This window comes from Physcomitrium patens, chromosome 5 (genome assembly GCF_059467195.1).
Source record: "Physcomitrium patens ecotype Gransden chromosome 5, ASM5946719v1, whole genome shotgun sequence".
Classification (NCBI taxonomy): domain Eukaryota; kingdom Viridiplantae; phylum Streptophyta; class Bryopsida; order Funariales; family Funariaceae; genus Physcomitrium; species Physcomitrium patens.
In genome coordinates, this window is record NC_143414.1 from 3515304 (window position 1) to 3527350 (window position 12047).

The 12047-nt window shown below is 36.1% G+C and overlaps 1 protein-coding gene across 1 annotated transcript; it reads left to right on the forward strand.

Moving 5' to 3' along the window:
• Positions 1-173: 173 nt before the first annotated feature.
• Positions 174-7752, forward strand: LOC112282771 (coatomer subunit gamma-2). The gene is made up of 18 exons (XM_024520840.3): positions 174-332; positions 499-596; positions 801-851; positions 1117-1230; positions 1798-1998; positions 2237-2338; positions 2569-2676; positions 2871-3104; positions 3361-3611; positions 3785-3956; positions 4158-4364; positions 4820-4954; positions 5189-5398; positions 5652-5783; positions 5960-6133; positions 6269-6337; positions 6573-6743; positions 6863-7752. Exons 1-18 carry the CDS (start codon positions 281-283, stop codon positions 7052-7054), a joined length of 2673 nt encoding a protein of 890 aa, XP_024376608.1. The 5' UTR covers positions 174-280; the 3' UTR covers positions 7055-7752.
• Positions 7753-12047: the final 4295 nt, after the last annotated feature.

The following is a 12047-nucleotide window of genomic DNA, read 5'->3' on the forward strand; positions in this document are numbered from 1 at the left end:
TCGACAACTCATAAACACACTTTGTAACAGAATGCGAAATGAGTCTGAGCTGGCGCTCGGACATGATTGCCAGAAATGAATGAATATATTCATCCAACAGGGCTTACAGGTGTGAAAGAGGATGATATTCGTTCATTAACGGATATCGTCCTTGAAGAGGGTCAGAATTGGTCACTCCCTTCTTCTTCGTGCTGTTGCTGCTGCACTGTCTTCTTTTGTTTTGGCCTCGCGTCGTAGTTGTCGCACGCTTCCGATCTCTCGCACGCTTCTGTTTATCGCCATGGCGCTCGTCCAGTCCGTTCTCAAGAAAGACGACGACATTGAAGACGAATGTGAGTTTCAATTGCTTCTAAAATGAGATAGATCTGTCCAGAAGTGATTAAGATCTGGCGGGGGCAGAGTGGAGGGGAATTATTTTGGTGAGGCGAATTGTGTGTTTCGGAGGGTGTCTTACTGACATTTTAATTTTATTTCTGTTTCTCCGTGCTGATTTTACAGCTGAATTCTCGCCGTTCTATGGCATTGAGAAGAGCGCCGTGCTGCAGGAAGCGCGCGTGTTCAATGACCGAGAGCTCGATGCTCGTCGGTGTGCACAGGTACGAATTGAATAGTGATGGCCAATGATCGCGTTGTCACGTCTTGGCCGCGTGTAGTTTGGTGACTTGGAATGCAATGCCCGATTTCTAGTTGTGTAGTTGTCGAAAGAGTTTGTCGAATCGGGTCTTTGCGTTGCGATGTGCTGTTGTGTGCTTACGGACTTGTGTGTTTGTGCGTGGCGTTCGCATTGGGATTCTGATCAGGTTATTACGAAGTTGCTATACCTTATCAATCAGGGCGAAACTTTTACAAAGGTGCGAACAATTAGATACTACCAATTTTAGGTTATTTACCTTGTAGTGGTTGCACCTCGATCAGTCATTGCAACGTGGTGAACACTTCTAGTTGAAATGTGGATCAATGTCACTCGTTTAGGGTTATGTGTTGCTAATGTCTGATGTGTTGTAATGCTGTAATTCTTGTTAAAGCACAATGCTAGAATATTGCAGGGTGAAAGTTTCTTTCGAATGAATATTTCTCTAGTACAGTTCTGTTAACGTGAGCTTTGTTCGTAACCAGAATGAAGCAACGGATGTTTTTTTCGCGACTACTAAACTGTTCCAGTCAAAAGACATCGGTTTACGACGTATGGTCTATCTCATGATCAAAGAGATTTCCCCGTCAAATGATGAGGTAGAGTAATTCCCTAGTTCAACAGAATGGGTTTAAAAGCGGTCAGTCTTCTTTATTAGTTGGTGCCTTACGCGTGGGTTTAGGTAATATGTTGTCCACTTGTGTAGCAACCATTTTCAGTGGTTCTTTGAATCTGATGTTAGCAATTAAACCTTGCACGATGCAGTCAAGTGGAGGTGCTTTTCGCATCATTCTGAAGTTATAGAATTTTTGCATGAGTTGAGTGAAGTAGAGATGGCACGGCTGGCGTCACTGCCGTCTCTTTGAACACATAATGACCACAGAAAACTAGTATTTCTCTGCAGATCCTATCTCAAATCTCCATAATATCACAGGTCGAGCTGAAAGAAATGTATCTCATGCTTATTAAGTAACATTCGATGAAAGTTTTCATCGATGAAGGTCGACAATTGTCATCTTTCACCAATGCTTCTTGTGTCAACAATCTTAATAAATCAGTGTGATAGTGCATTGTGCCAAGATCTTATCAACATTTTGCATGCACTGTATTTTCTATACTTTCAGTTACAGTCACGTATTATATTGACGAGTGCATCTCTGATGCAGGTTATTATTGTAACAAGCTCATTAATGAAGGATATGAACAGCAAGACAGATCTTTATCGCGCGAACGCTATACGGGTCCTCTGCAGAATCACAGATGGTGGTTTATTAGGCCAGATTGAACGGTATCTCAAGCAGGCTGTTGTGGACAAGAATCCTGTTGTTTCGAGCGCTGCACTAGTCAGCGGTATCCATCTACTTCAGGTAGTATGTTTAAGAGATACCGAGTTTCGAGAACTTAACAACGGATTTGGCTTGTAGTCAGCATCAAGTGACAGTTAGTGAGTTTGAACTTCAATTGTCCTTAGCAGGATTATATTTGTGCTCCTCAAAAGTACTTAACATTCGGTCACTCCTTTTTGCTTTGCACAATTTAAGTAGAAACAATCCAACAATCTGGCCATGTCCTTTCACTTTCTCGTTATGAAATGTTTTTCTATAGAGCAATCCCGAAATTGTGAAGCGATGGAGTAATGAAGTTCAAGAGGCTGTTCAGTCCAAGGCACCACTTGTTCAGTTCCATGGTTTGGCATTGCTTCATCAGGTCAGTTTTCTTTCATACACTGTTTTTTCCCCTCTTGATTTACCATTTTTACGAATTGTCGTTGTGTAGGACACCTGTTCACTCAGGATTGTCCACGGTGGGGCTCTATATGTGAAGTTAGGTCTACCTTGAATGCGCATATTCGCAGGATAAGATCAATTGTTGCAGTTGTGTAAAAGTCATTCTCATGACAGTACATTCATGAAGTTGTTGTCTTTTTTTGTTGGTAGATTCGTCAAAATGATCGATTGGCTCTGAACAAGTTGGTGAGTGGCTTCACCAGGGGAAGTGTACGGTTTCCCTTAGCTCAATGCTTGCTCATCCGCTACACGAGCCAGGTACAGTAGTACTACCTACATAAGTTGCTCTGAGAGAATGCTTGTTGGTGTTGACCGAGTTGGGTGAAGTTGTCAGTTTCTACCGGTTCTTTGATCCAGCCTTCATTTGAAGACTCTTTGTATAAACGTCATCCCAAGTAAGAAGCAGAAAATTGTGGTTCAAATGATGATAATCTAGTTGTACACAATGCCAGGTAATTTCGGAATCAGGTCCGAACAATATGAGTGGGAACAGGCCATTCTATGATTTTCTAGAGAGCTGTCTACGGCACAAGACAGATATGGTCATTTTTGAGGCTGCTCGTGCAATAACCGAACTCAGCGGGGTTACCAGTCAAGAGCTCGCGCCAGCTATCACTGTATTGCAATTGTTTTTGAGTTCATCTAAGCCCGTTCTGCGCTTTGCAGCTGTTCGAACTCTCAACAAGGTAATTACGACTCTTAACAATTTCAGATCCTTAATCTTATTAGAAGACCTTGGATGCATTTTTATTGCATGTTGCTTTATTGTGTATCATAACCGATCTACTGATCTATCAGTCGTGGGATTCCCTTAGGTTTCATACTTCCAATAATGCAGTGAAGTATTGTTGCGGATGAAGACTAGTAAAGGCATTATTTTACTTATATTATACCTGTCAATCGCTTGCACTAAGCATTTTGTTTCCTCGGGTTGTTATGCAGGTTGCACAGACCCATCCATTAGCAGTCACCAGCTGCAACATCGACATGGAAAGTCTCATTTCTGACCAAAACCGCAGCATTGCTACTCTTGCAATCACTACTTTACTGAAGACTGGCAATGAATCAAGTGTTGATCGGCTTATGAAACAGATCACGAATTTCATGTCAGACATAGCTGATGAGTTCAAGATTGTGGTTGTGGAGGCCATCCGCTCTTTGTGTCTCAAGTTCCCTCAAAAATATCGCTCATTGTGAGCTCCATGTTGATACACCTTTATTTCTTTACAATATCTTCTGCATGGACTACATGTTATATGTCACGGCTCTTAAAATGCTAGTTGCTTAAGTCAGAATAATACTTGCTTGATTGATGATACTGGTACTTACGTTCTGGCATGACGAGCGTCCTGCTCCTTTTTTTCAGGATGAATTTTCTGAGCAACATATTAAGAGAGGAAGGAGGGTTTGATTACAAAAAAGCGATTGTTGACTCCATACTTATCCTCATTCGTGAGATTCCTGACGCTAAGGAAAGTGGACTCTCTCATCTCTGCGAATTCATAGAAGACTGCGAATTCACCTACCTGTCTACTCAGGTTAGCAATCACTGATTGCTGTGAAATCCCTCCCATCCGAAGGAGATTGTCTCAATTGATTTCTTGAGTTAGAGACAGTTTATTATAATAATAACACTTTTTTTTAAAAAATCATTTAAAATCACCAACGGGGACCTTGTTTCATTTCCTGATTTGTTCACTGTTAAAAATTGACTTGACTGTCCTAATTAAACTGTGCAGATTCTGCACCTCCTTGGAAACGAGGGGCCCAAAACTGCAGAACCCAGGAAGTATATTCGCTATGTATATAATCGTGTTATATTGGAGAATGCAACAGTGCGTGCAAGTGCTGTCAGTGTTTTGGCAAAATTCGGAGTATTGATTCAGAGTTTGAAGCCACAAATTCTCGTACTGTTGCGGAGATGTTTGTACGACCACGATGATGAGGTATCTACATTGCCTTGTGTTTAGACATGGTCCATAAATGGAACGTCGTTTTTGAATCTCATCTGATCAAGTTAGAGGTGGTGGCCATATCAGTACGCAGTAGTACATTTGTGGATGCAGTTTCATCTGGAAAACTTTTGTAGTTGGATGTTAGATTATCACTTGTGTTTATTGGGGAAATGAGAAACGAGAAGTTGAAGACTATAGATTGTGAAATTATTGCGGGTACGTGGGTGTGTAGAAGTTTCATTGATTCTATAATTCTAGGTGTAAAATTCTATGTTAAGTTTTTTCAAGACTTTGGGCGCATTTATATCACGTCTAAATTCCTTGTTTGTATAACCTTTTAATCCTGCAGTGACTTTTAGTTGATCTAGTTCTACAACCATTCCTTGTTAGTATAGATTCGGGTAAAGATTATTATTCTCAGAAATGTGATGAAATTTGGATGACAGGTGCGTGACAGAGCAACTCTATATCTATCCCTTCTCACAGATGAACCAGAAACAGTTCAAGAGGATGCTCAAGCATTCTTGTTTCAGAGTTTGGACGTGCCTTTGGAAAACTTAGAAACAAGTTTACAATCCTTTGTAAGTATTTCTATCATTTATTGTCATCAGATTTTATCATCAATCTTGTTACGCTGTTCAGTCCAGCTTACACACATGAAATTAGCTGTAGTTTTTCGTGCAGAACCTCGAATTTTGAATTTTGCTGTACAGCAGCGGTAATTATAATTAGAAGTATATTTGTCCAGCTACCCATAGCATCATCGATACGTTCTTTGTTTACCTTTTCTGCTGACTTTGCAAGTGGTTTTATAGGAGCCAAGTGAGAGGCCATTTGACTTGTCAGCAGTTCCCAAGGATGTGAAACCACAGCACCAAGTGGAGAAGAAGGCCCCTACAAGGAGTGAGAAGAAGGCTGCAAATCTAAAAGCAGCAGCCGACGACGGAGCTTCAAAATTGTTTGAGGATTACGAGAAACTACTGAACTCGATCCCCCAGTTTGCTGGATTTGGAAAACTCTTCAAGGTTTTGAACCTGTCCGTCTTGTGGTTTTACTGTTTTTAGTGCTATCAAATACGACAAAGCTTGATATTCATATTTTCATTTGTATCTTCGGGATACAATTGGTTATCATTGTGGTTGGATCTCTAGCCTCTAATCTATCTTTCTACAAGGCTTTGTACATTGTGTGTAAGGATATTGGGAAGTCATACTTAGTTGCAGGAAATGGATTCCTTATGTCTGCCGAAACTGACTCTGACTTTTGCACTTTTGACAGTCGTCTGCTCCTGTGGAGTTAACAGAAGCAGAAACAGAATATGCTGTGAACGTGATTAAGCATGTTTACTCTGGACACATCGTCTTCCAGTTCAATTGTACGAACACCATCTCAGAGCAGCTTCTTGAAAATGTAAGCCATGGGAAATGTGGAAAAGTTCAAGAAGAATGTTCCGATTGTTATATACAGTGTTTGTGCGTTTACCAGATTTGGAAAGTGAACTTGGTTTTAAAATTGACATCAATGCATTCCGCTGAATTACGTATTCGAGAGTGTTTGTTAAGAACCAACTCGACTATTTCATGCAGGTCACAGTGGTCTCGGAATGCATAGAGGGGGAGGACTTTACTCATGTGGCTACAAAGCCTTTAGCATCTATGCCATGCGGGGTACCTGGTCAGGCTTTTGTCGCTTTTGAGAAACCAGAGGGATCTTGTTCCCTCGGAAAATTTTCCAATACGTTGCGTTTCCTTGTTAAGGAGGTATTAAGTTTTTTTGCTTGGAAATTACTTGATGTGATACTATTCAACTTTTCGTTATCATGCATCAGAATTGAATGTACAGGTTTCATACACAAATACGTCGCCTGATGCAAGGAGTTCTTGTGTTAATCTCAGGTGGATCCCAGCACAGGTGATGCAGATGAAGACGGGTATGAGGATGAATATCAACTTGAAGACTTAGAGGTGGGCTTCTCGTAGATTTCATTAACTTCTTTTTGACTCCTACGTTGTTTGGCTTGTTACAGGCGTTAACTTGAGTTGACCATAGGATTCTCATGTCAGATTTGGTCGTCTATTCAAGTGCTTCCAACAATTATAATCTGACTTTATATAGTTTATACTACAAAAAAGCAGTGGTATATTGTCCAGGTGGAAGTACATTGATTAACCATCATCAGTTTTTCTTGTTTGTGCCCAGGTTGCATCAGCGGATTATATCCTGAAGACACGAATTTCAAACTTCAAAAACGCTTGGGAATCTTTGGACTCGGATTTGGAGCGTGTCGATGAGTACAGTCTTGGCGTGAGGGAGGATCTGGCAGATGCTGTGCAAGCAGTTACCACAATTCTTGGGATGCAAACTTGTGAGGTAAATGTGCTGAATCGAACCAAGAACCGCCACTATGGTTTTGAAGCCAAAGTCGCGCAACTCTCATGTATGAACTACATGTACATGGCATCTAAAGGCGGAATCTTTTTGACTTGCAGGGAACAGATATTGTACCAAGTAACGCGAGGTCCCACATTTGGTTGTTGGCTGGTAAATTTATCGGTGATATTCTTGTGTTGGTTCGCCTATCAGTTGGCATAGACTCTCAAAAGCAGGTTGCAATGAAACTTGCAGTTCGCTCTGAGGATCCAGCTGTAAGCGACATCATTCATGAGATTATCAATTCTTAGGAAAGAGTGGGATTCTTTCATTCATTTCTGCTTCCTTCCTGGTGTCAAACTAAGCGGGTCAGTATTCACCAGCGTACAGCCGGTGAAGCGAGTAGGGTTACTTCGTCCTTACGTACCGCCCTGAGCACAACCTCACCAAATGGGCCATTACTCAATATCGTACAGCGAATCAGTAGACTCGAGCTTCTTCCTTTTTCTTGTACCCCCTGTGCTCAATCATAGCAGGCTTAGTATAATCAACAGCTCACCATGAATTGAGAGTGATTAGATAAATATCTGCATATATATATGTAAGTATATGTATAAATGGATGATCAAGTCTTCTAGTCTTTATGATCATGTTGAAGAGCTAGTTGGAGGATGAGAAACGTTTTATTAGCACAGAACCCTTGCTTAACTCTGTTAAGAAGTCCCATTAATCTTAACTCCCCGCAGCTTTGCTATATAGTTTCGTACCGGAAGTTAATGTAGTCATCATTGTTCCCAAGTCAGCTTCAATTTTAGCATTGTTAGGGCGCGGAAATATATGACAGTGAAAACAATGAGATGCTGCCCTCCTCACTTCGGGAAGCGACCATACGACTGCTACCCCCCGAATAAGAGGTACTGTAGATTTTACCTATATCTTACTAGTTATAAAATATTGCATGCCCCAGCTACGAAAACCTAAATTCGAGCTACTTGGAGCTTTATATTAAGCGCAGATCTATCGTCTAAATGCTTTAAAATCGTGCAGCACATTTTCTCCCCTCTCACAAGCTGCATTAACTTTCTCAGCAGCCTTAGCAATTTGGGCTTATAATAGAGCTCCTCATGAAGCTGGGAAGCCACATTTGACCTTTTCTGTTATTATTGCAACGCCATTTGGTGTGCACGTCGACCCTACAATTTTGTTATGTCTGGAATGGCGGCCTCGTCTTGTTAGAAGGTCTTAATTGCAAGAATACCCATTAATTTTTGTAATTATTATTTAAATGGAAATTCATGTTTCTTTGAAGGAGAAGTCTTTTTTTATTATTATTATTTGTTTGTTTGATTTTTTTTTTTTTTTCATGCTTTACAGATCTAGTTTTTGAGTGATGAATGATGAATGATCTTCACTTTGAAATTTCATAATAATACATATAGCTCAACAGAATTTAAGAGGTTTGGGCATGTACTTGAGTGAGGGAGAATTTGATGTCTTCAATCCTGTAAGTGTGATATGCATGTGTCTTTGTATGTGTGTGTGCACATCCAGCTCACCTCCTGCTTATATTTCTGTCTGAATTTTTGCTAACTTTAACCACTCCTAACTAAAGAAGTATTAATCATTTAAATTGATTATAGACATAAATTACAATAACAATATTAACTAACCAAAAAGTACAACCATCTCTATGAATCAAAATGAAAATAAATAAGGTATAGACACAAGCTTTAAAGCTCCAATTTTAATCATGTGGTTCTCAAAATGTATGTATCTATACAAATGCACATCATAGGCATATTTTGCTTCTTGTATAATTTAATTATGCGTCAAGAAATCATTATATTAAGAAGATTACAAGGAGCCTAGGACATTTAAGTTTTGATGATAGTTGCATAATTTGGAGTTTTAATTATTATTGTATTTATTGTGTAACATCATTATTATGAGCAACACTTTATAGAAGATGTCCATAAAAAGTCTTATGTAAATCTTGCATGTTTATGAATCATACAACACAAATAGTAAACTATAATTTACTTAATAAAATAAACAATTACAAATTTATTTTTTATGTATTTTATAAATATATTTGTCAAGTATATTCAACACAAGAGAAGTGTACTAAATGTCAATGTTGATGATTATATATGATAACACATATTAAAAATCATAACATACATTAGGGTAGTCTGAGTTGTAATTTTGTTACATATGTTCAATATTTAAATGAAAGCAATTCTTTGTCCTCTCTCTCTCTCTCTATATATATATATATATTTACATATTTATTTCTTTGATTATGTGTGATACACTCCATAGTGGTTGTAATGAAAATGGAGTGCATTAAATGTGTGCATTATAATATAAACTTTGTAAATACGGTCATGGCTATGATGGAGACAATGGTTTGATATATATATATATATATATATACACACACACATATATAGTGTTCGATGGAGAATGAGAGGGCAAGCACATGAAATTGGATAGCAACTTGCTTGATGGACATTAAAACTATGAGAATGAATGGTCAACTTGGAATAAATTCTTTAAGACCCCACATGCCTCTCTCATCAATGGAGCCAATTGATGACCCATATAAATACAACCATCTTGTTAGGTTCGTCTATCACATCTCTTATCTACCCCCACCAAGAGCCCCTATTTTGAGGCCAATTGGGGCTGAAAAGCAAATTTAACATTTGAAATGAAAGTGCAACTTGCAGGACATTCATTTGTCAAGACATGTTGGACGAGTGATGTGGCACAGAATAGTTTGATTTTGGATCTGGCAAACAAAGCGTTAGAACAGTTCTTTGGCAACATTGAAAGTTTGCTGTGCATTTATTGTGATTTTTCTAATGATATTATTTATTTGGGTGATATATATATATATATATATATATATATATAGTGAAATTATTCCCACATTGTATTCTACCTTTTCACTTAAATCTCGTCTGTAATTTTTTCATATATATATACAAGTATTTTTAGTTACTATTCTTTGTAGGCTTACAAATTCATATTTGAAAGGCTTTGTATTTTTTAAACATGTATATTAACATAAATTTTATTATTATCACAAGAGTTGTGAACCATGTTTGAATATGTAAACATGTATTAAGTAACCACTTCTAAACAGAAAATAATAAATATTTTTTTAGTTTTTGTTGCAACACTATTTATAGTTTGTAATCATTATATGGTTTTTTTAGTGAATATTTTTTTACTATTTAAAATTTGTATTTACAATAATCTTAAATGCATGAACCCAATGTTTCATAAATCAAATTTTTGTCAAAGAACCATGATTGTACAATAATGTACCAAAAGTCGAGTTTGATACTCAAATTTATTGCAGTGGTTGTAGTGGATACTTAAATAAGTTCAACATTAAAGTGATGTATTTGAAAAACACATACACATATAACATTAAAAAAAAGTATTTATGCATTTACTGAGGATATTTTTATATCTTAAACCCTACTTTAAAAGTAATTGTGTAAAAGAAAAAAGAAAAAAGAAAAAAAAAGGGAAAAAAAAACTTTCTATTAGAAGTTTTGCATTTGTACATAGAATAAAGAGAGAAGAGTTTTTAAATTATATATATATATATATATATATATACATTCATGTAGAAATGTGACCTCTTATCTTCTCCCCTAAATATAAAGACCCCTAACAATTTCCACTAATCAAACAACATTCAATTCAGTACGCTAAAAAAATTCAATAAATTTATTCCTACATTGGAAATATTGAAGTACAGTAGAAGCAGTTCTATCATTAATGAAGAAAAGACTTTTCTTCTATTGAATGTGAGGTTGAAAACTTTGCTGGTCAAGGGAACAAAACAAAAGGTCACTACCAACCAGAGTCCCATACGTGGAAGATATCTTACAAAACAATTTCTCATGAAAATTTAATCAAAATTTAATTGAATTAAGTCAGACATACAATATGGTGGGTGTGGAAACTTGTTCTAATGAGGTGAACGAATCATGGGAACGTGTTCCCCATTGGGAGCATTTGTCACTTAGGAATCCAAAGGACTTTGTTCAGGTGACTTCTACCATCCAACTACTTTGTGCAGATATAAAAAAAAAATCCAACTTTGGTAAATAATATTATATATATATATATATATATATATATATATTTTGATAAGAATTCATTTTAACACCTTAGATTATTTTTTTTCTATACAATAGTGCATGGGCATGTATTTTGAGAATATAGACAACCCAAGCTAGTGACAACAATTATGAGTAAATAAATGGTTGAATCAAATTCCATAAAATTTTATAAATATAACACTCAAAAATTAAATACGTATAAGTATAAATATGAATATTTATTCTTTTTATTTATTGATTTGGAAAGAAGTTTATTCAAAGAATCAATTTCAAATCCACATGGGTATCATAATATGAATCCTTATTCTTTTTTAGAGACAATTATTGTTTAGATATTGTGGAAATTAATTCTATTAGTATTTTGTAATTCTAACCAAAATATATGATGCTTTTGAAGAATGTATTGTTATTTGACTAGTTTTTAAACTTATACAAATCAAAAATATATATACTAAATGATTGAATAAATGTTTATTTTTATTTTTTAGTATTCTAAAGACATAATTTATTTTAATTTTTAATCTTAAATCTAAACCTTAAAGAAATAGGAAGTATAGCTTAATATTATACAATAAGCTTAATATAAAAATAAATATAAAAAATCAAATTTAATTTTCCTCTCTATGACTTTACAAGTAAAATTCATTAAGATTAGAACATTGAAAGACACAAAACAACACATCTTTGTGTCATAAATTCTGCCAAACTAACCATAAAGTTAGCTATGAAATATTAAAAAAAAAAGAGAAAAAAAAGAAAAAAAAAATAAAAGACAAGATTTTGTATACTATCATTCATAAAATGATAGTATATAAAATTGTGCCTCTCATGATAATAGTCAAGCACCAATTAGGAGGCAAACAAAACTCTTCTTCTTTGAGTAAGTGTTACAAGAATAATCTACGTACATAACATGTGCCAATAAAGGCTCATACTCTTTGTAAGAAAGAATGAATCTTATTACTCATGAGGCACTAAAGATCAACACAAATAATGTTGAAATGACACAATTAGTTTTCTTCCACAAATAACATAGTATCTCAAATAACACACTACATTTTCAACAACAACAAAAAAAAAAAAAAGAAAAAAAAAAAAAAAGAAAAAAAAAAGAAAAAAAAAAACCCTTTTGTCACTCTTGGGCTACCAAAAGAATCAA